A 22,741-nucleotide genomic window follows, 5' to 3' on the forward strand; every position below is an offset into this window, starting at 1 on the left:
TAAAGTAGGGAAGGGGAAGGACTCGAGGGGATCATCGATCAACGCAGTGGCATCATCTCGAGGGCCGACCCCTTTGTCCCTTGGTTTTGTGCCTAAGTCTTTCGCCTGACTACGTTTTCGTCTTTCCTTTTTGTACATCGAGTACAACGAAAAGTACTCCACCGCAGGGGTAACGCACGACGAGCGCTCCGCATAGCGCCTGGATTCGTCCTCCGTGACGGCGTCGCCTCCGCACGGCGTCGAGGTACCACGTCGAGGACGTCGATCTGGTTTTCGTGGCATCGTTGTGTCAAACCCACACCGTTCTACCAAAACCTCTACCAACCAGCTACCGAACTCTCTTCTGTCTTGTTTTGTGGTTCTTACTACACGTGTGCACGGCACTCGTCGCGTCTCGTACGCTTCGAACTACAGTACGACGTGTCGCAGCTCCCGCTACCCGCAGCCGGTCGAGCGCGGCACGTTCTACTACAGATATTAGAAGACGCCCTACGATCTGAGCACGATTCAAACTGGGTTGAAGTTTATGAAGAAGTGAGTGACAGAGATGTCGCCCGTAACGCCAACGTTATTACCTCGCACGTGGTGTACAAGCTGAAATCAGAGGAAGACGGGTCACGCAAGTTAAAGGCGCGTATTGTACCTCATGGTAATAGAGATGATGAGAAAGATAGCCAACGCAGTGAATCCTCAAACGCTTCTCTATTCGTCGTCCGCATGCTACTGTCATTGGTGACCTTCCTAGGGTTCAGATTGGGTACAGCAGATGTTAAAGGGGCTTATCTTCAGAGCGGACCAATCAGCAGGGATATATATGTACGCCCACCACGCGAGTGGTGCAGTATGATGGAGCTCTGTAGAGGAATACTGTGGAAGCAACTGAAACTGCCTTATGGAATCGTTGAATTCAACGATTCCATAAACCACTTTTTGCCACTGGCGGCCTGCTTAAGCAGGCCGCCAGTGGCAAAAAGTGGTTGAGGAATGGATGCTGACAGACGCCGGGCTTGAGAGAATTTTGGAATCACTCAGCTCTATGTGAAACGTTCTAAAAACAACCGAATAACCCTTTTAGTTGTCAAGGTCAAGGATGATTTTCTACTTGGAGGTTCAGTTGAAGACATTAACAACTTCATCTTACATCTGAGCAAAAGATTCGTATTGGGAAAGACAGTGGTTGACAATCGGCTCTATTTTGACGGTGCAGAAATTGAGCAGGATGATCAAGGATCCATAAATTTCTCTATGACGCGGTATATCAACCGACTGAAGCCACTTGAAATCTCCAGAGCAAGACGTAAGGAACGTGAACAACCGGCAACAGAGCTGGAGGTTAAGCAATACCGCTTCCTCGCATCCACACTTATGTACCTAGGGAATGGCGTCCTTCCTCAAGCATCATATGTAACGTCAACTATGCAGCAAATGCTCGGCAAGGTCCGCGTAACAAACCTCATCGACACAAATGATATGCTTAAAGAACTACTAAAACTGAAGCCAGAAACACAGTACAGGGCAGTGAAACCAGACGAGATCAAGAACGTAATCGTATCAACATTCTCCGACGCAGCATTCAACCAGAATTCGGGTAGTGGTTACGGGCAAACAGGACTACTGTCGGGTCTTCGAATTGAAATGAAGAATGGGATGGACTATTTTCACTTCACCGACTGGTGTAGCAACAGACAACGTAGGGTGAGGTACTCCCCATACGGAGCTGAGATCCTGGCGTGCCCCGATGCTGATGATCGAGGTTTTTACATCAAATCGTGCCTGCAATGCGTGTTCCCAAATACAGAGACAAGGAATGAACTCTTCACGGACTCTAAGTGCCTTTACGATACGATAACAACTCTTCATGAAGGAAGGGACTATAGGCTAAGAGCGACTGTTCAACGGATACGCAACAGTTTTGACTCACGTGAGCTCGACTATATGCGATGGATTGCAGGGGCGATAAATCCTGCTGATGCACTCACTAAGCGAAACCCAAACACCTTCACAATGCTCAACCAGATAGCTTCAAGTGGAATAATCTGTGTAGAATTGAACTCTGGATACTCTTTGGATAGTGCAATATGGAAGTGACTTCAGAAAACGTATGTTTACAAATGAGTAAGTTCACATTTATGCGATCTATGTGACTGGGGGGAATGTGGAATAATGAATCTCACTATGCACTAAGTTTTAAGGCAACGTCGGACGAAATTGGGATCAAATGCAATGTACAGTTTGAGGCCAACCTCCGGCGAGGTTGGGATCAATTGCAACGTACATTTTAAAGTCTAATTCTAAAACAACAGTTATGTGCAAACCGAACACAGGCAGTATCGGTTAACAAAAAGATAGCATTGGAAGTACGCGACCTTACGGCAAGAACGGCACTGACAGTTAAGCATAGACGGCGTCTATTTAAGCCACGACTCTAGAGGCAAATACTACAGAGTGAGGGAGCAGAAGGAGAGCATGCGAAGATAAACCTGAGCAACCAGGAAACTAGCCATTTGGGTTTCCGAGCGCAACTGTGCTCTCACTCTTTGTTTGTAGATTAGAACCCCTGCCATCCGTCAAAACACCTGCTGCTATCTGATCCGACGTGCAATGTAGAATCACCGACAAATTACAACAGTACGGTGCACGGAAATTGCATAAATACACCCCCCCAATCTAGAATAAAAGCATTTTCGACACTGTTTCCTGACGCCACCGCGGCATCAGCCCTCGAGGGGGCGCGCAGGAATCCAAATCCAAAGCCCCTTTTTGAAAAGCAAAAAAGGACTTGCAAGTCGACTTGAACTCCATGGATTTGTGCGGAAATATCCAGACGAAATTCGCATATGACCGCGAAAAACCAAAAGGTGCAGTACCTTGACAGTTTTACTGTGGCCAACTAGTAGCTCGTCGGACCGTCCCTTTTCTCCAACACCTGTACAAGGCGACGGGGAATTGAATCGTAAAGCTTTCCTAGGTACTGTTCTGTGATAGAACACCAACAATCTATAATGCAATCAGCAAGGTCCTCTAAATTGTCAAATTGGCGCCCATGAGCATACACACGCCGAGCGAGCCGACCCCAAACGTTCTCAATGATGTTCAGGTCTGGGGACTTGGCTGGCCAATCCAATAAATTGACGTTCTTTGAATCAAGCCAGGCTTTTGTGTACTTAGAGCGATGGCATGAGGCACCGTCTTGCTGAAAAGTCCATTTTTCTCCCAAATTACCAGCGGCGAACGGCAGCAGGTCCTCTTCCAGGACACTGCAGTACTGCGTAGAGTCCATCGTACCTTGAAGACGAACTAAATGAGACGTACCGTGAACGGAGATAGCAGCCCAAAACGAACAATGATGCTCCTCCTTGGTGCCTGGTGGAGAAAACCTTTTCCTCTCGCCGTAAATCGTGCCAATATGAAGCCAGGCCATTCGGGCCATCTAGGTTGAATTTTTTCTCATCTGAGAAAACAACCTGGCGCCAATACGAACTCCCTCTCTGCAGTATTTTTTGCTCCACTCCAACCTGGAAACTTTGTGCCTTTCCAGCATCTGTGGACGTTTTAGCATCTTTTTATATTTCTGGTGAGGTGTTGCGCGTAGAATCTGCTGAATGCGACGAACGCCAATCCCAATATCAAGGCACAGCTTCAGTTCCTTGCATGATTTTTCACCTTTGCTTGCGTCGCGAAGCAACAGTCTTTTCTGCAGATAGGCACGCGCAACGCATCAAAAGTTACCGAAAAGCATGGTTTTAAAAGCATGCTAGTTCCGGTTACTTTTGATGCGTTGCGCGCGCCTTTCTGTGCGTCAACCCGCTTTGGGTGCTTGCAAAAGTTTTGTACGGCACGAGGAGATCTGCTGAGTGTTCGAGCGATCTCCGGAATGCTCATGCATTCCCTTTTCATAGCCACGATTTCACCTTTCTCCAAGTCTGATAACAGCTTACCGCGAGGCATCTTTGAAGATGATACCATAGCTCTACTGCTATTAAAATGTTTTTCTGTTTAAATATGTAACTACCGGAGGCAATGCGTTCTCCGTTCTTTCGGTTTGCTGCCAAGATTTGTCGATGAATGTTTCTGTACCTTTTGGTTTTTCGCGGTCATATACGAATTTCGTCTGGATATTGCCGCACAACTCCAAGTCCTTTTTTGCTTTTCAAAAAGGGGCTTTGGATTTGGATTCTCGCGCGCGCCCTCGAGGGCTGATGCCCCGGTGGCGTCAGGAAAAAGTGTCGAAAATGCTTTTCTACTTCGGCGTTCCAAGTCTTGACTCTACCTGGCCCAGTGGCAGCAATTGTTTATGACGAGTTACCAGGCCTGGTAGGGGAACGTTTCCTTGTGGGCGCATTTGCATGCGACGCAGAATGTGTGCCCCTCTCTCAGGAATTAACTACACATGTGTTACAGAGGGAGGCGGGAGGGCAACAAAAGGGAAGAAGCTAAGCTGCCCAAGTCCCACCGAATGAATAACCTAGTCCGCTTATATAGATACTAAATCTCTCTGCCTCTCGCGAGACAGCGTCCCAATTCTCCTCCAGCGCGACCTATCGCGACTTGATTCCCACTGCGTCTCCTTCAACCACCTTTCCGTACCAATGGCCCTGTCCTTATGCTCGCTGCTCGGGCGCCCCGGTATCGACGGCCGTTCGCTTTCGCCACTGAAGAGGAGACAGGAGTCCCATCTCCAGTTTGTTCTCCTGTCTCTTCGCCCCCATCCAGTGTGTCTCAGACCTGAATTTGGACCTCTCTTGCTCAGTTGCAATGAAGTGGCGCCCCTTTGCGGCAACCGTGGACGGCGGATCAGCAATCCTCGCGATATCGAGGACCCTTGCCGTCGGGTTACTGGCAAGGGGTGGCTCCCTGGGGTACTAATGTCGTCAGCGGATGACTTGGTAGATCGAACAAGTCAAAGGGTGGACAGGAATGCGACATGTTCGAGGGTAGGCGGGCTTAGGGCATCTTCACGATCTTTCCAACCAAAACAGAAAACTCATCTCCCGAAATTCTATTCTACTTCGGCGTTCCAAGTCTTGACTCTACCTGGCCCAGTGGCAGCAATTGTTTATGACGAGTTACCAGGCCTGGTAGGGGAACGTTTCCTTGTGCGCGCATTTGCATGCGACGCAGAATGTGTGCCCCTCTCTCCGTCCTTCCCATTCCTGGGACGATTCCATCGTCTCGCAAATGAGTTCACTGCTTGCTCCGAGGATCTTGACATCTGAATGCAAATTAAAAGTCCCTTACCTGCATTTAAGTAGCGCTTGCACGATTTTTCCGACTGCCACCGTCCTTTATACATAACGTGGGAGAAGGGGGACCCCGACAACCAATCACAAGTAGCTCCCCCGTGTCTGAGTGAGTGCAAGGTAAATCCAACGTGGTCCAGGTTGAAGAAGGCGAGCGTTTGGCGGAGCCGCCGTGAGAATTTGCTGTAAGTGAGGCCAGGAAACAAGGGTTCGGAAGAATTCAGAGACTGACGTTTCCGGATCCATTTCTTGAGCTTACAGAGGAGTAAGGCATCGTCGAGGGGGGTGAATTGGTTTTGGCCTGTCTTGGCATCGCGTATCAGGCAACCGGCCAGGGGCGTTTCCGAGAATGCCGTAAGACGTGGGTCATGGGGAAAGCAGATGTCTTGACATCGAAGTGCGCATATCTCGTTGGCGCGCAAGTAGCCATGGAATCCAAGAGCAAAAGCAAACACGGCTTCCTTGTCCCCCTGTTCCCAGTAGTAGCGACACATTGCATGTACGACTTGTCGAGGAAACGGCGGGGGGGATTTGGGAGGCTGCTGTCTTTTCCAACCGTGCGATGCCTGCCGCGCACATTGCAGCTGCTGTGAGGTTTCTGGCATAAAGAACTCGATACCGTAGAGAGTATACAGGAATTTCTGATGTTGCCCACGCTTCGGATTGGCGGTGAACAGTTGGCAACCGTACTCAGCAAGGCGTCGGTCGAGCTCCGTAACTGACTCGCAGGACGGATAGTGCTCCTCGAGCCAGTGAGCGAAACGCAATGTAGCCCCTTTATAGTCCCTGACTGTGTTTTCTTTCTTCTCGGCTTTCCTCAGGAAGTTAATTGCGCTTACCTCGTCTCGTAGGAGCAGGTGAGCTGGCCGCGCAAGGGGCTCACATCTTGACGGATCGCGACGGGGCATCGGCAGGGTTGAGGTTGGAAGGGACCCAGTAAAGAAGAAGCGCAACGTCACCAAGGATTGTTTCGGCGGCGAGTCGACGGCAGAGGCGATTAAGAGAGCGAGATGAGGACCGCCCCTTTCCCAAGGCACCAACCACAGCAATATTGTCGATCAGAAGAGGAATCTTCGCCCCTCTGGTCTGGGGGGAGCGCTGCATGTGCCTGACAGCCAGTAGTGCCGCCTCCAGCTCCAACAAATTTATGTGCTGCCTGCGGAGCCGCCAACCCGTGCTAATCGCAATCTTGAAAGCTGCACGATCGAAGGCACGGCAAAAACGAGATGAAACTTGAAGGGAATTCTTGCGAGAGTCTAACGAGAGTGCTGCGAGCGCGAACTCTTTGTCTTCGCGGGAGAGCTCCTGCAATGTGGAGTACCATCCTTTGCGTACCCTTGTCTCGTCAATGTTTTCCAAAAACTGTCCACGTTCCCGACCCTTCATGTCAGCATAGACGACTCCCCCACCGGTTGGACACGCATCAGATGCATAAATTCGCGGGCTGAGTGGTCGTCGAAGGTCGCAATACATGAGAGGGAAGAGATCCAAACACATTTCCAGCTCATTGCGTTGCTGTTTGGACAATATCGTGACTTTGTTTGGATTCGAAAGCAATGTGAGAGAGTATACACTGCTGAATATCGAGAGCAGGCCTCGTCTGAGCAAGCAAGCCCAGGTCCAGGAGCCCAAGAGCACCTTCATTTGATGTGGAGAAGCTTTGTTACTCTGCAGTATGGCCTCGGTCCGAATCTTCAGTCTCCGGGCCATAGAGGGCTTTACAGTAAGGACTCCTTCAGGCCACCACCACAAACCCAGTGCCTCACCTGGTCTGTGCTCTTCAGCCCACATAGTCTTGCTCGTTTTCACCGGTAGCTTGGCCAAGTGGAGCTCTTGCATGACGAGACGTGTGGCACAATTTACTCCATCCTTGCTGGTCCCAACGATAGTCAAATCGTCAATATACGCCAAGGGCCTCCCTTCGCCCCCCCTAAGGTACATATCTATCGTCTCCCGCGTCAGTGGGGGGTACTGCAAGCGGGATCTTCGTAGTATGGACAAGGAGGCTGCCTGTGCCAAGTGAACGGCGAAGCTCGCGCCCATCGGAATGCATTGGAGGCAGGGCACAACGTACTCTGTCCGGGCAGAGCTACTGACCTGGCTTGACCGAATCCTGGGAAGTCCCAGAAACGGTACGAGAAAATCCGGGGCCTTGAGACGGTTATAATATTGTGATATGTCGCAGCCCGAGAGGTAGAGACGTTCAACGGGTGGTAGGTATAGGTCAGCAAGAAGATCGGGGGTCGGCAACTCCACATAACTGGCCTCTGGTCGAAACAAGGGGTTGGACCGGTTCCCGCCCCAAATAAGTCGCTGGCTAACCCCAACTTCCTTCCACACACCAAACAATGAATTCTCTATTACGTCATCTCGAGGCTCAAGGTAGACAATCATGTTACTTTCAGCCATGCGGTGCAACAGCTTAGGGTAGTGCCCGGCCTTTACACCAAGGTGCACGCGGCTACTCTTCAAGCTAGCACGCGAAGGCCAATCATTCTTAGGTTGAATCAAATACTCACGTGTAAGTAGGTAATGATCTTCGGGAGCAAGTATCTCCCTTAGATCAGCAGTAACGGCTTGTGAGGGGCCAGGGATCGCCACAAGTTCCCAATCCAACTTGCAGTAGTCGCCCCTGTCCTGCCCCACGAAATATCCAGAAACAAGCTCGGCATCCGCGTCTACCGAAACGCCGCCTCTATCAAGAGCTACAGTACGGATTACTGCCTCCCGTATGTGAGCTCTCCCCAACAGTTCACCCATTTCGCGGTTCGGGACGTTATCTTGGGTGGCCGTTGGGGAAATGCCGGTCTCTAGCCACTTCATAGCAGCAGCGAGGCGCGTGCCTGTCGTCGCCCCATTGCTCCAGTCACGAAATGGTAAGAAAGACCTGGGGGCCAAGTCAGTACTCTCCTTTATAGGAGCTCTGCCGTAGCCGGCAGTGCCCCCCCTCCGATCCCCATGAAGCTGAGTTGTTTTTCGTAGAAGGCTCCTCGCTCCTTTCGGTCCATTGTCAGTGCTCTCTCGATTACCAGAAGGCGGCGAACCAATCGCTCGACCCCAGCGAGATAGACTACTATCCTTGGATGGCACTCGTCTAACAGAGACGCGAGAACCATTCCCACTACCATGATCTCGCGGGCCAGGTACCCGTCTGCATTGTCCCGTTCCACTGGACCTGCCTTTGACTGAAGCTTCTCCACCCAGGGGATGATCGACCCGTGGGTCAGCCATCTGCGAATCTCCATCGGTGCCCGGCGTGTGGCTGGGGGGAAAGAGAGCTGGGTTTCGATACGGTACTCCGGGCGGACGATGTAGACGGGGGCCTCTTGCAACTGACTGAGGCACTTGGACGGATCCTCGTCGAGTCCGTTCGCGCGACAAAGCTGCGAGGTTAGCATCTGATTCGCTTTGAAGTAGCGGAACAATAAGCGGAGCTCCTTTACAGTTGTCACCTCGACTTGAAGTGGGTCGAAGAGAACCTCGAAGTCCCTGCCTCCTTGTACTAGGACCTGCGCCATGCGCTTTGGGAGGCCGCGAAACCCCAGATGGAGACCGGATACCTTGCGACGCGATTTCATCTCGGAGACTCGGTGCGAATCATCCTCAGAGTCTGAACTATCAAAAGAAATGTCACCTTCAGACTCCTCAGAAGAGCTATCAGAGCTTATCAGCGGGATCTTCTTCGGTGCGTTCTTCTTCCTGCCAGCACGAGCGGACCGTACCTTGGAACCAGCTGACTGCGACGTAGATGTCTTCGGGACTGCCACGTCATCGGCCTCGGAATCCGAATCTGGGTCCTTTGTTATCAATTTCTCAAGGTATATCCTCGCCCCAGAACTGGAGGGAGAAATGGGCGTCCCCGCCTTCCCCATGAATTTCGCCAGGTCTTTTAGTTCAGCCGTGTCCACATCCGCCAGGAGATCTGCCGTCCACTGCTTCCTGAAAGCAGTGATGAGGGAAGGGCGATTCATTCCCCAATGGCGTCCAATGAATCCCTCGGCCGTGGTTTCAGGAACACAGTTAGCCCAGAAAGCGAGTAGCCTCTTGACGATCTCCGCCTTTCGGATGGATGATGTGTAGAATCTTTGCGGGGTTCCCTGCGTCGTCGGCACCTCGTTGCACTTTAGGCCAAGAGAGTCTAATTCGCGCCCAAGGGACTTACAAAGGTTGTGATTCGCTTCCTTAATGAACACGGCAGAGAGAGTTCGCCCGACAGCTCTCCTTCCCGCAATGTCTTCGACGCGAGCAGACCAAACACGCTTGATATCAAATACTATCGCTGATAACCCCCTGGGTTTGGCAGAGTGAATCGTGTAGATAATGCGGAGGATCTCCACGAGCTCATCCACTGAGGAAGAGTCACTCTCGAAGGGACCCCCTTCATGTTGAGTACCCAGCGCAGTCAAGACTGCAGTAGTCAGAGATTTAAGCTCTGTCAGTGGGAGAGCTCGCAGGTGCTCATCAAGGAAGGTACCCCAAAGTAGAGAACGAAAATAGGAGAGGAGCTCAGCTTCTTCCAGCAACCCCAGCTTAGTGACAGCATCGGGGGGTGCCTCAGTGTGAAAAATGTAGGACATGACTGGACTGCTTTACGCAAACACGGCGTCCGTAAATGTGCACAACTTACCACAACCAACAAAAGGGAAGAAGCTAAGCTGCCCAAGTCCCACCGAATGAATAACCTAGTCCGCTTATATAGATACTAAATCTCTCTGCCTCTCGCGAGACAGCGTCCCAATTCTCCTCCAGCGCGACCTATCGCGACTTGATTCCCACTGCGTCTCCTTCAACCACCTTTCCGTACCAATGGCCCTGTCCTTATGCTCGCTGCTCGGGCGCCCCGGTATCGACGGCCGTTCGCTTTCGCCACTGAAGAGGAGACAGGAGTCCCATCTCCAGTTTGTTCTCCTGTCTCTTCGCCCCCATCCAGTGTGTCTCAGACCTGAATTTGGACCTCTCTTGCTCAGTTGCAATGAAGTGGCGCCCCTTTGCGGCAACCGTGGACGGCGGATCAGCAATCCTCGCGATATCGAGGACCCTTGCCGTCGGGTTACTGGCAAGGGGTGGCTCCCTGGGGTACTAATGTCGTCAGCGGATGACTTGGTAGATCGAACAAGTCAAAGGGTGGACAGGAATGCGACATGTTCGAGGGTAGGCGGGCTTAGGGCATCTTCACGATCTTTCCAACCAAAACAGAAAACTCATCTCCCGAAATTCTATTATTCGAGATTGGGGGGGGTGTATTTATGCAATTTTCGTGCACTGTACCCTTGGGTACGATACCGTTGATACCACAGTACCCAAGGGTACAGCACACACACCTTTCTAAAAGGCCCTTTCTACAGTACACCTGGACATAGTGTTGTATGCACAGCACATCGAACGCTCTAATAAGGCTCCTTCCTGGTACTAGAGCACTGTTCGAAACTGGGCCCGACCCTCAGTTCCCCTGCAACAAGCTCTACTGTACAGTACTACAGTCCATAGTGTAGCGTAACAAGGAGCCAGATTGTACAGAACTGTAAAGAAATTTGTCAAAAAGGTCGCATATAACGCAACCATGTCGTTTTATTTCGATTGGGATGGAGTTGCGGCAACGAGGAATGAAAGAAGATGGGATTCTGTAAACCTGAAGTATTCTTTGATTCACGGTGCATGCAGTCGATGCATCTAAAGGGGAGCAAGTCCATGCCATGTCATTCTAACTTTACCTTTACCAAGCTACCGTGTTTTGGGGGATCCTACTCTTCGAAGGGTAGTCTACAAAATGACGGCGCCCTTTGGCCGTAGTGAGTGGGTATGGGTGCAAGTACTGTGCATGTTAGAGATGTTGCACTACAATTTGGCAGGCTGTGCAATGCCACGTAGCGCTCCGGATTTCGTGAATCCGAAGATTGCGACGTGAACCGTGAACAGCTTAGTATTTCTTCTCCTACAATATCTAATAACTTGGAGAACCGAGACCACTTCTCGCAAAATGTAATGGACTTAGGGTGACCCCACCGCCAACAAAATTTCTGTCCTAAAATTCCAACCACTAAAGTTTAGACCGATAGAAGAGATTTTCGACCCCACCGCGCCAGCAAGAGAGCGCACTGGCAACGCACGGGCCTTGGGCTCAGCAAGTCACGAGAAAACGGGCGAAAAAAACCGGCGACTCACAGAGCCACGCACAAGGTGCAGACAGAGAAACGGCAGAGAAACGGCAGAGAAACGGCAGAGAAACGAAGATTCGTCGCGTATTGGCCTGGAGCGCACTGGCATCGGTCATGCAATTTCTTTGTACGGTCCGTACAGTATCGATGCATACGTGTGACGGAGAGATGTTTACAGATTTGCGACACATACACGATGGAAGAAAGGTGTCATTAGAGTACTGCACGGAAGCTGCACGGAAGCAGATGTGAGGTCAAATAAGTTGATACATACTGTATGCTTTCAGGAGAGCAGGGTCGCGCCTCAAGGTCGAAATCGCGTCAGGGTTCACAAGCCTGACACCTCTGTACATCCTGGTTTTCATGTGAGGCTTGGCTAGGTTGTGGACATGGAATATATTCGTTGGGAGAGGACGAAACGGCAGTTTAGAGTGGAGGGGTGGAGGCCTCAAGGTACCCTTCGCCCTGTACACGTGTACGTCGCACCAGACAGCTAATAGATACGGCCTCTGTGTGTTAAGATCGATTATGTGTAAACGAGAGTAGTGTTCCGGATTAAGCAAAATTCTGAGATGAGAACTTAAGTTTACAGTACAGTATTGTTGGAAGACCTGGATGCTGGACTACGTATCAAAATATGAGGCCTGGTGCCAGGCCTGCCAGCAGGAGTGGCAAGGGTGTGCTCCTGTGTAAATTGCGGTTGGCAGGGGATGTGCGGACGCGGAAGACTGGGACGGGAGGCAACTAGGGGCCCAACGGACAGGGTGATCAGGGTTGGCGGCGACCGTAAAGGGCCTTTCGGGGAGAGCGGGAGCGGTGGAGAACTGTAGGAAATCGAGGGAACGCATGATGGAGGGAAGCGAAGCGGAAGTGGACCGATGGCCTTCTGGTTTCAAGAAACAGAAGTGAAATCGCGAGTTTGGTTGTGTCTAGAAAAAATAAAATACTGTAACCTTTGTCCTCATACCGTATGAGGACTAACGGTCCGACAGACAGTAGCGGCACCCCAGATCTGCGCAACATCAAATACAATCGTGAGTAAGAGATTTTGTAGGTGTGTGGCACACATCTGGGAATGCTGTAAAATACAGCACAAGAGTGCACACAGTGTGTGCATAAATACAGCATTCCCAGATAGATAAAGGTACCCTTCGAAGGGTAGTTTCCGATGTACGTACAGTATTCAGACGAAAAACATTACTTCATGCACCTGTGGCAGTCATGCGCCACGATTGGAAGCAGTTGGAATCCGATGTCGAGCATTGTTCCGTAAGGCGGCCTACCCTTTAGAAGGGCAGTCTTTGCGATAAACTGTGGCAGCCAGGGTTTCCACATGCTAAACATAGCTGACTAAACATACCTCACGTCTTTTGGTAGTATATATTATATAATATACCTGCCTTTGCCCCTGCCCTGGCATGTCGAGTTGTGGTAAACGAAGGGCCGACGAAGCGCGCACCCCACTTCGAAGCATCTACAGTATAATGCCCTCACTCTTGCTTTTCGCTGTGCCACATGTGTGCAGAAATCCTACCTCACTATATGCTTCTAACCACCACAGCAAAAAAAAACTACAGTGTCGGGAGTCTAGTCACCCCTGAGAACAGACGTATTGTCACAGCGCTTGAACTTAGGTTTGCGACAGCACTTGAAATGATGGCTCCAAATATTTAGCTCGGTTGACATTTTCATGAGAACGGCCTCAAAGCCACAGAGAAGGAACGTTTGGTAGTCAGGCATCACCAGATGATGTGCCTTTGGAAAGTCAGGTAAGGGGTTGTCTGCCGGGAAGCTTGAATTCGGTAGAAGGACGGTGGGAGCGACTGACTCATGATGCTGGGGGAAGGTAGCCTTACAACAGAAGGATGAGGTCAGCTTCGAAAGGAATGTTGGTAGTGTCCAATAAGGAGGCGGGGAACGTGAACAACATGCTCTGTCTGAGAGAGAGAAACATCAGTTTTTGAGGATTGGGCGGCGTACGTTCCGTATCACTCAGGGGAGATGGCCATCTTTCATGTCCGTGGCTTCGTTAACACGAGCGTGTACTGTAGGCCACGACACCCTGCCCTTCTATGCGTGGATGCTAATTACTCGTCACAAACATGTGTTCAGTAATACCACTGGCTGCTAGAGTTAGCTCTGGACAATTTTCCCACCGACATGAATAACTCTATTTCTTCAAACTTTTGTGGCAGGACCGATCAGTATTTTCGCCCTGCGCCTACAGGTAGCGAAACTGTTTCAAAGGCGTCTTGGACAAATGTTGTCGTCGTTCTACTGTTCACAAACTGCTATCTATTCATACAAGCATCAATTACATCATCTCGGAGTCGTGACGGTCCCGCCAGTGCCAATCGACCAACATATGTTGATAATCTTCCGGGATAGCATACTGCTCTAGAACTAGGCTTCCGCGAAGCACCTTCGTGGATGATGTGTTGTAGCTTCTCACTTGGTGCTGGGCGTCCCCTCTAAAGTATGCCATGCGATTTTCTACCGGCATCACTCTCGCCTTGGGGCCGTTGGCCACATCTTCTGGCGTAATATCGTAGTCCCACGCTTCAAGCTGGCCACCAACCATGTCTTCAGGGACAAACACGTACAGTACGTTGGTTTGAAAAGGCATGACTTTCTTGGAACCTTCGTACTCAAGCATAATAGCTATTGAGAGAAAAGAGACAGTGTAACACAGATAAAAGTTAGTAACGCTCTGAAAGACGGATACTGTACACTAGTTTCAGCAGGTGGAGGAATGCCAACTTACCATCGTCAGTGTGACGACGAATAGCAAGTTCGCGTGTGAAATCTGGGATCTCGGCCCAAACCATGTTGAGCACCCACGCGTTTGTATTTGGAAGCCGATGCCTTCTAAAGTAGGGTTCAAGGCAGTTGAACTGGTCGTCGTTCTCAAACTTCTCTATTCCAGCTTCACTGAAGCTCAACAAGAAGCCCTTCGTCCCCTGGAACGTAGTGTCGTCATTTACGTTCCAGTGTCGCATTGGATGATCTCTGAGACAATTTTGCAGGGACTCAAACTCATCGGCTGGCATAGCGTTATCCATAGACTGCAGCAATTCTTGATCGGGGTCGGCGTTGCGGACAAATATGTCGATGTATGCTTCATACGGCAGAACCTCGTCACTGTTCGCCTCATCTTCTAGGGGGTTGAAACCGTCCTTCACAGCGTCAGCGTGGAGGTATTCGGATCCGACTAGGGCGGCCAAGTCTGATTCGACAGGCAGGTTAGCTTCAAGGAGTACCGGCTGCCTTGAAACGAAAGAAAGTGACATCATGATGGCAACGAGGGCGAGAAGAAGAGACTTTAGCGCTGTCGATTTGCTGGAGAGACCCGACCCGAAACGGTCCGTGGGCTTCGCGGTGGGGGAAGGACCCATACCCGCTCCTGGATTCATGGAGAAGAATCTCATTCAGGGATGCGTGGGCAAGAGTACGATGGCTAGGTGCGGCGTCAACGAGAGAAGGTCGGTGTGAGACAAAAGTGGAGAACGGGGGGACAGGAGAACGGATAAGTCGGTATGGAGGCAATGGCGCGGTTGCTGCAAAATGGACTACACGAAGGAGTGTGTAGGCGAGGGAGAGGTGGAGAGATAAAATAGGGAAGTGAGTGGGAACTGCTTACACAAAAATAGGTAAAGAAGGAGGGAGATACAGTGGTAGGGACGATGAGAAAGGTGCAGATGTGACAAGACAGAGGGAGTGTTTAGGAGAGGGGATTGGTTGACTGTGGTTCTTGTACGTAGGGGCAGGGCAAGTTTTTGATTGTGGGAACTCGTTCAGGGGACAGGCAGGATTGTGGTTTGAACTAGGTACAGGAGCACCGAGTGTAACATTATATCGCACAGTAATACTGGCTTTATGAGTTACCGGAATAGTACAGTTGATTTTGCGTTCTCTGTGAAACATTGCATTTGTTCGGCGAGATGGATGTGGCGAGTGGCAAGGTGTTGGCGTCTGATTCTGGCTAGGTTTCAAAAAGGAGATGGATATCGGATTTGAATTCATGGCGAGAGACACGGCGAACGCGAACGAAAGACGAAAGGAGAAACGAAGAACGGCCTACTGTCTAACAGGAGGTGTAAAGCGAGAGTCCAAGCGATCAGTGACCTCGAGCGAGAAGAATAGTGTACGGTACAGTAGTCAGATGTGAGGAATCATGCAGTACCCTTAGGGTACTGTATTGGACGTTAAACGAAGCAACAGATGATTGTAAGCGATTTCACGGTGCAGGACGGCAGGACGGACGCCTGTCGCTGGCGCTGGTGCCAATGATAGTCCCTTGTCGAATGCTGACGTGGATCGCACATCAATTACAATTCCCTTTTCAGGTATCAATCTGTTCCCCCCCGCCTGGCATCCAGCGTTTACTGGGTGCCAGCTCTTCCAACCTTGCTCCTTTCCATATTCGCTCTTAGAAAAGTACCCAAGGGTACAGTATACTCACGCGAACTGCAATAAATTCAAACAGCATGAATTTCAGGTGTTTTCCAGATGGGACGCTCTTGCGCGTCGAGAAAGAGCGCTGTCAAGTCATCAAAATCGAACTTTTCCGACGCATATGCGCAGCATCCTATCTTTTCGGGTTGCCCGCTCTTGGTGGTTCTATCGTAGAACAAATCATTATGATACTTTTGTCAGAGGTACGATCGATCCCGAGTGGAGTGATATAAAGTTACTTTCGTGACAAAGGGGCGCAATCCCAGCGACGCTGGGCCATAGATGATGCTCTGTAACGAAGTCTCGGGTTTTCATATTGTTACCCCTACCAGTACTTGTGCTTGCCTTTGCGAGCATCGACTCGAATTATTGAAAACAAAGTTTTATCCCTTCACTGCTTACCCTTCAGAAGGGTAGTATGCGCGAGTGCACACATTTCAGAAGTCTCTTCATTCCTTGTACCAAAATCGGCCGAATTGTATTCCTGGCCTACTAATTGATGTACAGGCTTTTGAAGTCATTGAAATTATAGTTTTTCTGTAAAGCCTCGATTTGTCGTTGATGCTACACGGCACTTTGTTAGTCTACAGTAGACATATTTGAATCGAAGGAGTAGAAATCTGGATGACACAAGCGAATCTCCTTCAACAACGGAACCTTCTCGAGTGCAGCTATGTTGGGGTTGGGTATTGTACCCGGTATTTGTCCTACTGTAGAACACACTTTTTCTGCGACTCACGCCCAATTATCTCGAAAACTTAGAAAGAGCTACGTGATGATGCCATCCATACCTTGGCATCGGAATTCTGTGTACAGCTTTCACCACCTGCAATCCCTGGCCATCGGTCAGAACTTATGGGACAAGAAGCTTGAGTTAGCATGGGTTCTTACCAGATTTTCTCCCACATGCGTAGAGACCTTCACGGATCATTGTAAAACAGCACACACTGTACTCCAGATTCATATTGGAGCTAGACCGTCAAGGAAGAGCGGGAGCAAGTGGGATACAGTGCTGTATCTACAGCGAACGAAACGATACAGTATACTGTACTGTAGACAAACTGGAAGTAGCCCCGTGACATACTCTACGATGTCCTCGCTAGGCCGCACTGAACTAAAGGAGCACACACACACGAAAAAAAACTTCAGTACCTGCAAAGTTGCAGATTCGAGGTACCCTCAATCCGTCCATACAGTCGTTTAAGCGACGATAGCGCCTCGCATGTGCAACGTCATGGGAGAATCATAGGAGTATCTGAGTCAGATACCAATGTCTTCCACAGTACCCATGGGTACCCTTGGTACAGTAACATCAGTAAAATTCTGAACATCGCTGTTAAGGGACCCTTAAAGTAGCCCCGGAACAGCGTAAACCAATCTTTGCATGTCCACAGGAGTCCGAGACACATTTCTCGAAATGGAAGAAGATAATTCTCATGTTAGCATTTGAATATTGACACAATTCAAGTTGTAAACAACTCATGTGCTCTGCGTAGACTTTCGGCACCCTGATGACGTCCCTGTTTGGTTTATTTTGTGGTCGACCGCCCATACCCTCTACCTGCGACCTACGTCTTGATCCAAACCAATCTTCTTGCAGTTGCACCGCAATATGGGATGAAATCGACTATCAATCTCTTACACTATTGACATAGTCATGATGGCGCAGGTGCAGTGTAGCTTACGATATTCTTCGAACACGGACTTTCTCGCCGGAAAAGTATAAAAAGCAGTCCTAAGTCCCCTCCCCCATTGTCCTCCGACCATCACCAGTGAGCTAATCCACTTCCACAGCACCATGGACAAGCGGTTTACCCTCCGCAGCTTTTTGCTGCTTTTCCTAATTTCGTCAGCCTTCGGTCAATTCTTCGGCGGGGGCCCTTGCAAGAGCAAAGGGTGCGGCCCAGGTGAATTCATCCCTCTTCCGCCGAACGGAATCTTTTTTGGTCAAACATGCAAAAGCAAAGGCTGCGGCATCCTTCGTGGTCCCTTTGGTGATGTGTTCTTTGGGGGTGGATGCAAGAGCAAGGGTTGCCCCGTGCCTCCAGGCTTCGCCATTCCTGGTCTGAGCCCGTCTCCCCAGCCTCCTCGCCCGCGTCCTCCCCGTCGCCCGCGTCGCCCGCTTCCGCCTCGCCGCCCCCAACCGATCTGCTGCACGCCTGACGGGTGCCTTCGCGGCTACCGCCAACAGTGCATGTCTGGCTCACTGAGCCCGAGTCTCGCAGCCTTGGGATACTTCTCGGCCTCTGGATCGTGCAGTGGAGTTATGACGGAGTTTGACTGCGCGCGTGCCGAGGTTATCTGCAGTGGTAACCGCGGGCGCTGCGTGTTCAAGAGATGCCCTGGCGGCAGTCCGCCTCGTCCGTCCCGCCGTCCTGGGCCGCGTCCTAGCCGTCGGCCCCCGCTTCCGAAGTCCAAGTCGAGGTACCCCAGCCACTTCGTTAATACGACCGAAGGCTTCATGCTGGACACGTTGGAAACGGAAAGACAGATTGCTGGCTTCTGCAAGAGCAAGGGATGCCCCTTCGGGGCAGTTCCGGAGCAGATTGTATTCGGCGGTCAGTGCAAGAGCAAGGGATGTGGAATTATAACCGGGCCGGGTGGCCAACAGATCCTCTTCGGTGGTGGATGCAAGAGCAAGGGATGCCCCGTGCCTCCCGGCTTCGTCGTCCCGGGTGCGTCGCCGTCTCCGAGGCCGCTCAGGCCGAGGCCTCCTCGTCGTCCTCGTCGTCCTCGTCGTCCGCGTCGTCCTCGTCCGTTGCCGTCTCCGTTGCCTCCTCTGCCGCCCAGAGTGCCGCCTTTCCGTCCCCCCGCGCCTGGGTTATGCTGCTTTGCTAGGCCGTGCAGGACGCAGCGTATCTGTAGGTGCGTCCTCTCTAACCTTTAGAGCGCGGACGACTTCTGGTCGCAGCCCCAGAGTTCTGGTGTAGTTTTGAGGAACTAGCTGTGAAACTATATAGCTCTGTACTCTGTTACTACTACGTAAACAATTGTTTTGTGAAAGACTGTTCTGGCACTAAAGGGGTTTTGTTCGTACGTTAGGTCTATATAGTCCAGTTTGTACCTGGTGTAACGTACGGCTTTGCAGAAGGAACTTTCACAGGCCATGCCTCAAATCTACAAGGGATATCGCAGGATGTCGCAGAGGTAAAATACTTTAGTCGTGGACGGTCGGTTAGCATGACACCGGGGAAGACGTGCTCATGCATGGTGCATTAAAGATGTATGCCCTACTACGGTGCTGGCTGCCATGAAACTGTAGTGCAGCACACGTGTAGTTTGACGAATTTGGAGCTCTTCCACACCACTTGCGTCTCATTCCTTCGCGCACTTTAAACGAATTGCACACGTGTACACGAAATGTGCTGTGGAACAGTAGCCAATAAAAATGTGCCATTGCATAGAGAACAACCAATAGACCTCGACCTGCTCTAAAGTTACCAAAAATCACGAATAGCGCACACCATCCAATTGCTCCCCTGCGATCACCGCCGCCGATCAGCTCTACCCTTTTGAGCCTCAGCCCGCTCTCGGCTTCCCGATCATCGATTTACCCCTTCTTCCGTCCCACATTCGCCTCCCATCCCACATTCGCCTCCACTTCCCCGCAATGGCGCAAGTCCCCCCTCTTCCAAACATGCCGCGCATGCCAGCGGGCGGGCCTGCGGGCCTGCGGGCACTGGGCGCGCTCACCGCGGGCGCCGTCGGCCTGTCCTCAGCCTACCGCTACGGCCTCTTCAACGTGGACGGCGGCCACCGCGCCGTGCTCTTCAACCGCGTCATGGGCGTGCGCGAAAACGTCTACGGCGAGGGCACCCACTTCCGCATTCCCTTCATCGACATGCCCATCGTATACGACGTGCGCGCAAAGCCGCGCAACATCCAGAGTCTCACGGGGTCGCGCGACTTGCAGATGGTCACCATCACACTGCGCGTCCTCAGCAGGCCGGACGCTATGAAATTGCCCGCCATTTACCGCACCCTGGGCACGGACTGGGACGATCGCGTCCTCCCCAGCATCGTCAACGAGGTCCTCAAGTCGGTCGTCGCCCAGTTTAACGCGTCCCAGCTCATCACCCAGCGCGAGCAGGTGTCCAAGCTGATCTCGAGAAATCTCAAAGCGCGCGCTTTGGATTTTAACATCCTGCTCGACGATGTGTCCATCACGCATTTGTCGTTCGGGAAGGAGTACACGGCCGCTGTGGAGGCCAAGCAGGTCGCCCAGCAGGAGGCCGAGCGGGCGCGATTCATCGTGGAGAAGGCCAGGCAAGACAAAAAGTCGGCTATCATCCGGGCCGAGGGTGAGGCGCGGTCGGCGACGATGATCGGGGACGCAATGAGGGACAACCCGGCCTTCATCCAGCTGCGCAGGATCGAGGCAGCCAGGGATATCGCTGTGACAGTACAGCGGTCGCAGAACCGGGTCTATTTGGACGCCGATACGTTGCAGCTCAATTTGGGAGCAATCGAGTCGATAAAAGAGACGTCAGTGGCGGCGCCGAACGTTGAGAGCGAAAGGAAGGAGGCGGGACAGGCGGGATGGTTGAAGTAATAGAAGCTCCTTTTTTTTGTTTCGGTAGGTAGCCCGAATTTGCGTGGGCGGCGGCGATGTAAAACCAACGGAGAAGCTGTTTTCAAGCTTGTCTCAGGCGCACTGCGAAGTCGGAAAGAGAAGGCAGGGATTAAGTTTATATTTTGAAACGGTCGGAGGGCGATAGTCTTCTTTTCCAAGACGGGCAGTCAGATGTCAGCGTCTTCAATATCCTCGAGCAACTCGCGTTCCTTGCCTGGAATGGTGGAAAGCTCGAGCGTGTAATTGATGGTGGCATTTGGTGGAATAGCAGGCTTTCCTGCACTCGCGCGTCGCCCTTTGGCGCCAAAGGCCAGCTCTGGCGGGAGGGTCAAGTCGAAGACGTCGCCAACCTTCATGAGCAGCACGGCTTCTTCCAAGCCCTGGGCGCAAGTGAAAGCGGGTAGGGGTGTTAGACGTAGAGCACAATGGCGTGCGCGAAGACGCGCGGCTTGCGCTGCGAACGAGACAGAGGTCAGGCACGCTGTGGACGGAGGCGGCAGTGCGCTAACCCACGGGCGGAGGGGGGGCGGAGGGGGGTGGGGGGGTGGGCGACGTACTTTGAGAATGGTTTCCGAGCCGGCGCGGAAGAAGTAGGGCTTGGTCTGCTCGAACAGGTTGTCGAAGACGACGCCGTTGTACACGCCCTTGAAGCGGATGCCGATCAGGTCGCCGACGGCGGCAGTGGGGCCCTGGCCGTGCTTGACGACAGTGTATTGGAGGGTGGAGGCGGCCGCGGTAGAGATTTCGGCGGCGACCAGCGAGCCTGCGGCGGAGGCCACGGCGGCCAGGACAACGCGGCGGGAGAAGCGTTTCGCGGGCGACGCTGGGGCGGCCGCGGGCGTGGTCATGGAAACTGCCGGGCGTGAGCGGGACCGGGAAGCATGGCGGGCCGCTGCCGGGAAGGGAGTCGGGACGAAGGCCATTGCGGGCGGGACGGTAGCGGGATGGTGGCGGGATGGTGACGGGACAGTGGCTGGACGATGGGTGAGGAGCTCATGGTGCGGGGGGGGGGAGAGAGGGAAGAGGAAGGAGATCGTGGGGAGGTGTCCATTCGCTTAGCAGTTCAGCACCTAACACTTGGTAAGGTTTTATTCGCTGTTGCTTTCCAAGACGAGCAGCGCCTCTTGCCACGTTTCATCGGTGTAACTCGGGTCACAGGCGTTAAGAACAGCTCTATGATTTTGCACAATTCTTCAATGGTGCTTGCACTGTCACTTTTATACTGAAGACTGCGTTCAAGTCTAAAGTCTGCAAGCCTGCAGTCCCCCGACAAATGAACTGCGAAAACATCCATCTGGACGGCGCTTTTCGCTTTGCGCCTGCCCCTCGAAGAGATTTTGAGAGAGTTTGAACGCAGCTAGTTTGTAACATCGTGATTCTGCAACATGCCTAATTCCTTCCCGGACGTATCCAAGATGAGGCACATGAAATGTTGTGCCGTCCTTTTAGTCAGGTCGTTCGACCATGTCATTCAAATCATCGATTTTTTGCAAGTATCTATTCTCCTTGCTCTCCGGAAACTCAAAATTGTACTCAAGAAGAAAATGATATCGCACCCCGTCATAGTCAATCAAAAGCTCACGTGGAGATGTAGAACTGCGTGGGCACAGACGTTGATCAACTCCTGGCAGATGCACAATTAAATAAGCTGATATTTTCTGGCCTTTTGTCAAGGAACGTATTGATCGTATTGCGCAGGCGAGCAACACGGCAAGTGAAGACGCGGATGGTGGGAAGGTCCCAGTGATGAGGCTGCAGGTCAAAACCATTGGCGGCTCTCCGCAGGCTTTTCAACATGACCGTTTGCTGAAACTTCATCCAGATCCGATTGAAAACCCGTTTTCAGATCTACTCATCTTTCAACAGACCCAGGTACATCAGCTGTGTGTACAGTCTTCAGAAAGTACTCCCCGCCATCGACAGTTACTTTGAATACTATTCACGGGCAATATCAAAGACGAGTTCTGAAGGAGCTCACCACTCTGAGATCCATGCCGCGTCACGCAAAAGGTATTCCTATGAACGGTGTAGTGGCTACCGAGGACGGGGGCAACAGAGGGGTGTTTTGCGCTGTGTATAAATGGCATGTCACTCGGATGCGTCAAGTCTGCATCTGCAGAGCAAAGCATTCTATGGAAGCGCGAGATCACAGATGCCATTCTGTGGCCATACGGAAGACATTTTATATGGGGACGTGAAGTGCAAAAATATCATGATTAATGCAATCACAAATCTCCCTATGCTTGTCGATTGTGCTTGTCGATTGTGGTAGAGGATGAACATCGGGGTGCATTGATCTCGAACTGACGGCAACTCGG

At 51.6% G+C, this 22,741-nt stretch overlaps 4 protein-coding genes; 2 read left to right on the forward strand and 2 right to left on the reverse strand.

Annotated features, from left to right (window-relative positions):
* Positions 1–3,430: 3,430 nt before the first annotated feature.
* On the reverse strand, positions 3,431–3,948 carry CHC_T00007695001 (hypothetical protein). The gene is made up of 2 exons (XM_005711378.1): positions 3,769–3,948; positions 3,431–3,694 (listed from the first exon to the last, which is right to left on the reverse strand). The coding sequence occupies exons 1-2, from the start codon at positions 3,946–3,948 to the stop codon at positions 3,431–3,433; spliced, it is 444 nt and encodes a 147-aa protein (XP_005711435.1).
* Positions 3,949–19,460: 15,512 nt separating this feature from the next.
* CHC_T00008479001 (Prohibitin) lies at positions 19,461–20,402 on the forward strand. Its single transcript, XM_005711379.1, has one exon. It carries the CDS (start codon positions 19,461–19,463, stop codon positions 20,400–20,402), a length of 942 nt encoding a protein of 313 aa, XP_005711436.1.
* Positions 20,403–20,522: 120 nt separating this feature from the next.
* Positions 20,523–20,779, reverse strand: CHC_T00007696001 (hypothetical protein). XM_005711380.1 is given in 2 exon segments: positions 20,523–20,590; positions 20,591–20,779. The coding sequence occupies 1 exon segment, from the start codon at positions 20,777–20,779 to the stop codon at positions 20,591–20,593; it is 189 nt and encodes a 62-aa protein (XP_005711437.1). The 3' UTR covers positions 20,523–20,590.
* Positions 20,780–21,077: 298 nt separating this feature from the next.
* CHC_T00007697001 (hypothetical protein) lies at positions 21,078–21,482 on the forward strand. The gene has a single exon (XM_005711381.1). The coding sequence runs from the start codon at positions 21,078–21,080 to the stop codon at positions 21,480–21,482; it is 405 nt and encodes a 134-aa protein (XP_005711438.1).
* The last annotated feature ends 1,259 nt before the right edge of the window (positions 21,483–22,741 follow it).

This window comes from Chondrus crispus, genomic scaffold, assembly GCF_000350225.1.
Source record: "Chondrus crispus Stackhouse genomic scaffold, scaffold_81, whole genome shotgun sequence".
NCBI lineage: Eukaryota > Rhodophyta > Florideophyceae > Gigartinales > Gigartinaceae > Chondrus > Chondrus crispus.

What these genes read in the sequence shown, in the direction of transcription:
- CHC_T00007695001 (XM_005711378.1), bottom strand. Translation starts at nt 3,948, where the DNA reads ATGCCTCGCGGTAAGCTGTTATCAGACTTGGAGAAAGGTGAAATCGTG. An exon ending in GCGCGCGCAACGCATCAAAA is followed by an intron (nt 3,695 to 3,768) that starts GTAACCGGAACT and finishes GCCTATCTGCAG; the next exon opens with AAAAGACTGTTGCTTCGCGA.
- CHC_T00008479001 (XM_005711379.1), top strand. Translation starts at nt 19,461, where the DNA reads ATGGCGCAAGTCCCCCCTCTTCCAAACATGCCGCGCATGCCAGCGGGC.
- CHC_T00007696001 (XM_005711380.1), bottom strand. Translation starts at nt 20,779, where the DNA reads ATGAAGGTTGGCGACGTCTTCGACTTGACCCTCCCGCCAGAGCTGGCC.
- CHC_T00007697001 (XM_005711381.1), top strand. Translation starts at nt 21,078, where the DNA reads ATGCCGATCAGGTCGCCGACGGCGGCAGTGGGGCCCTGGCCGTGCTTG.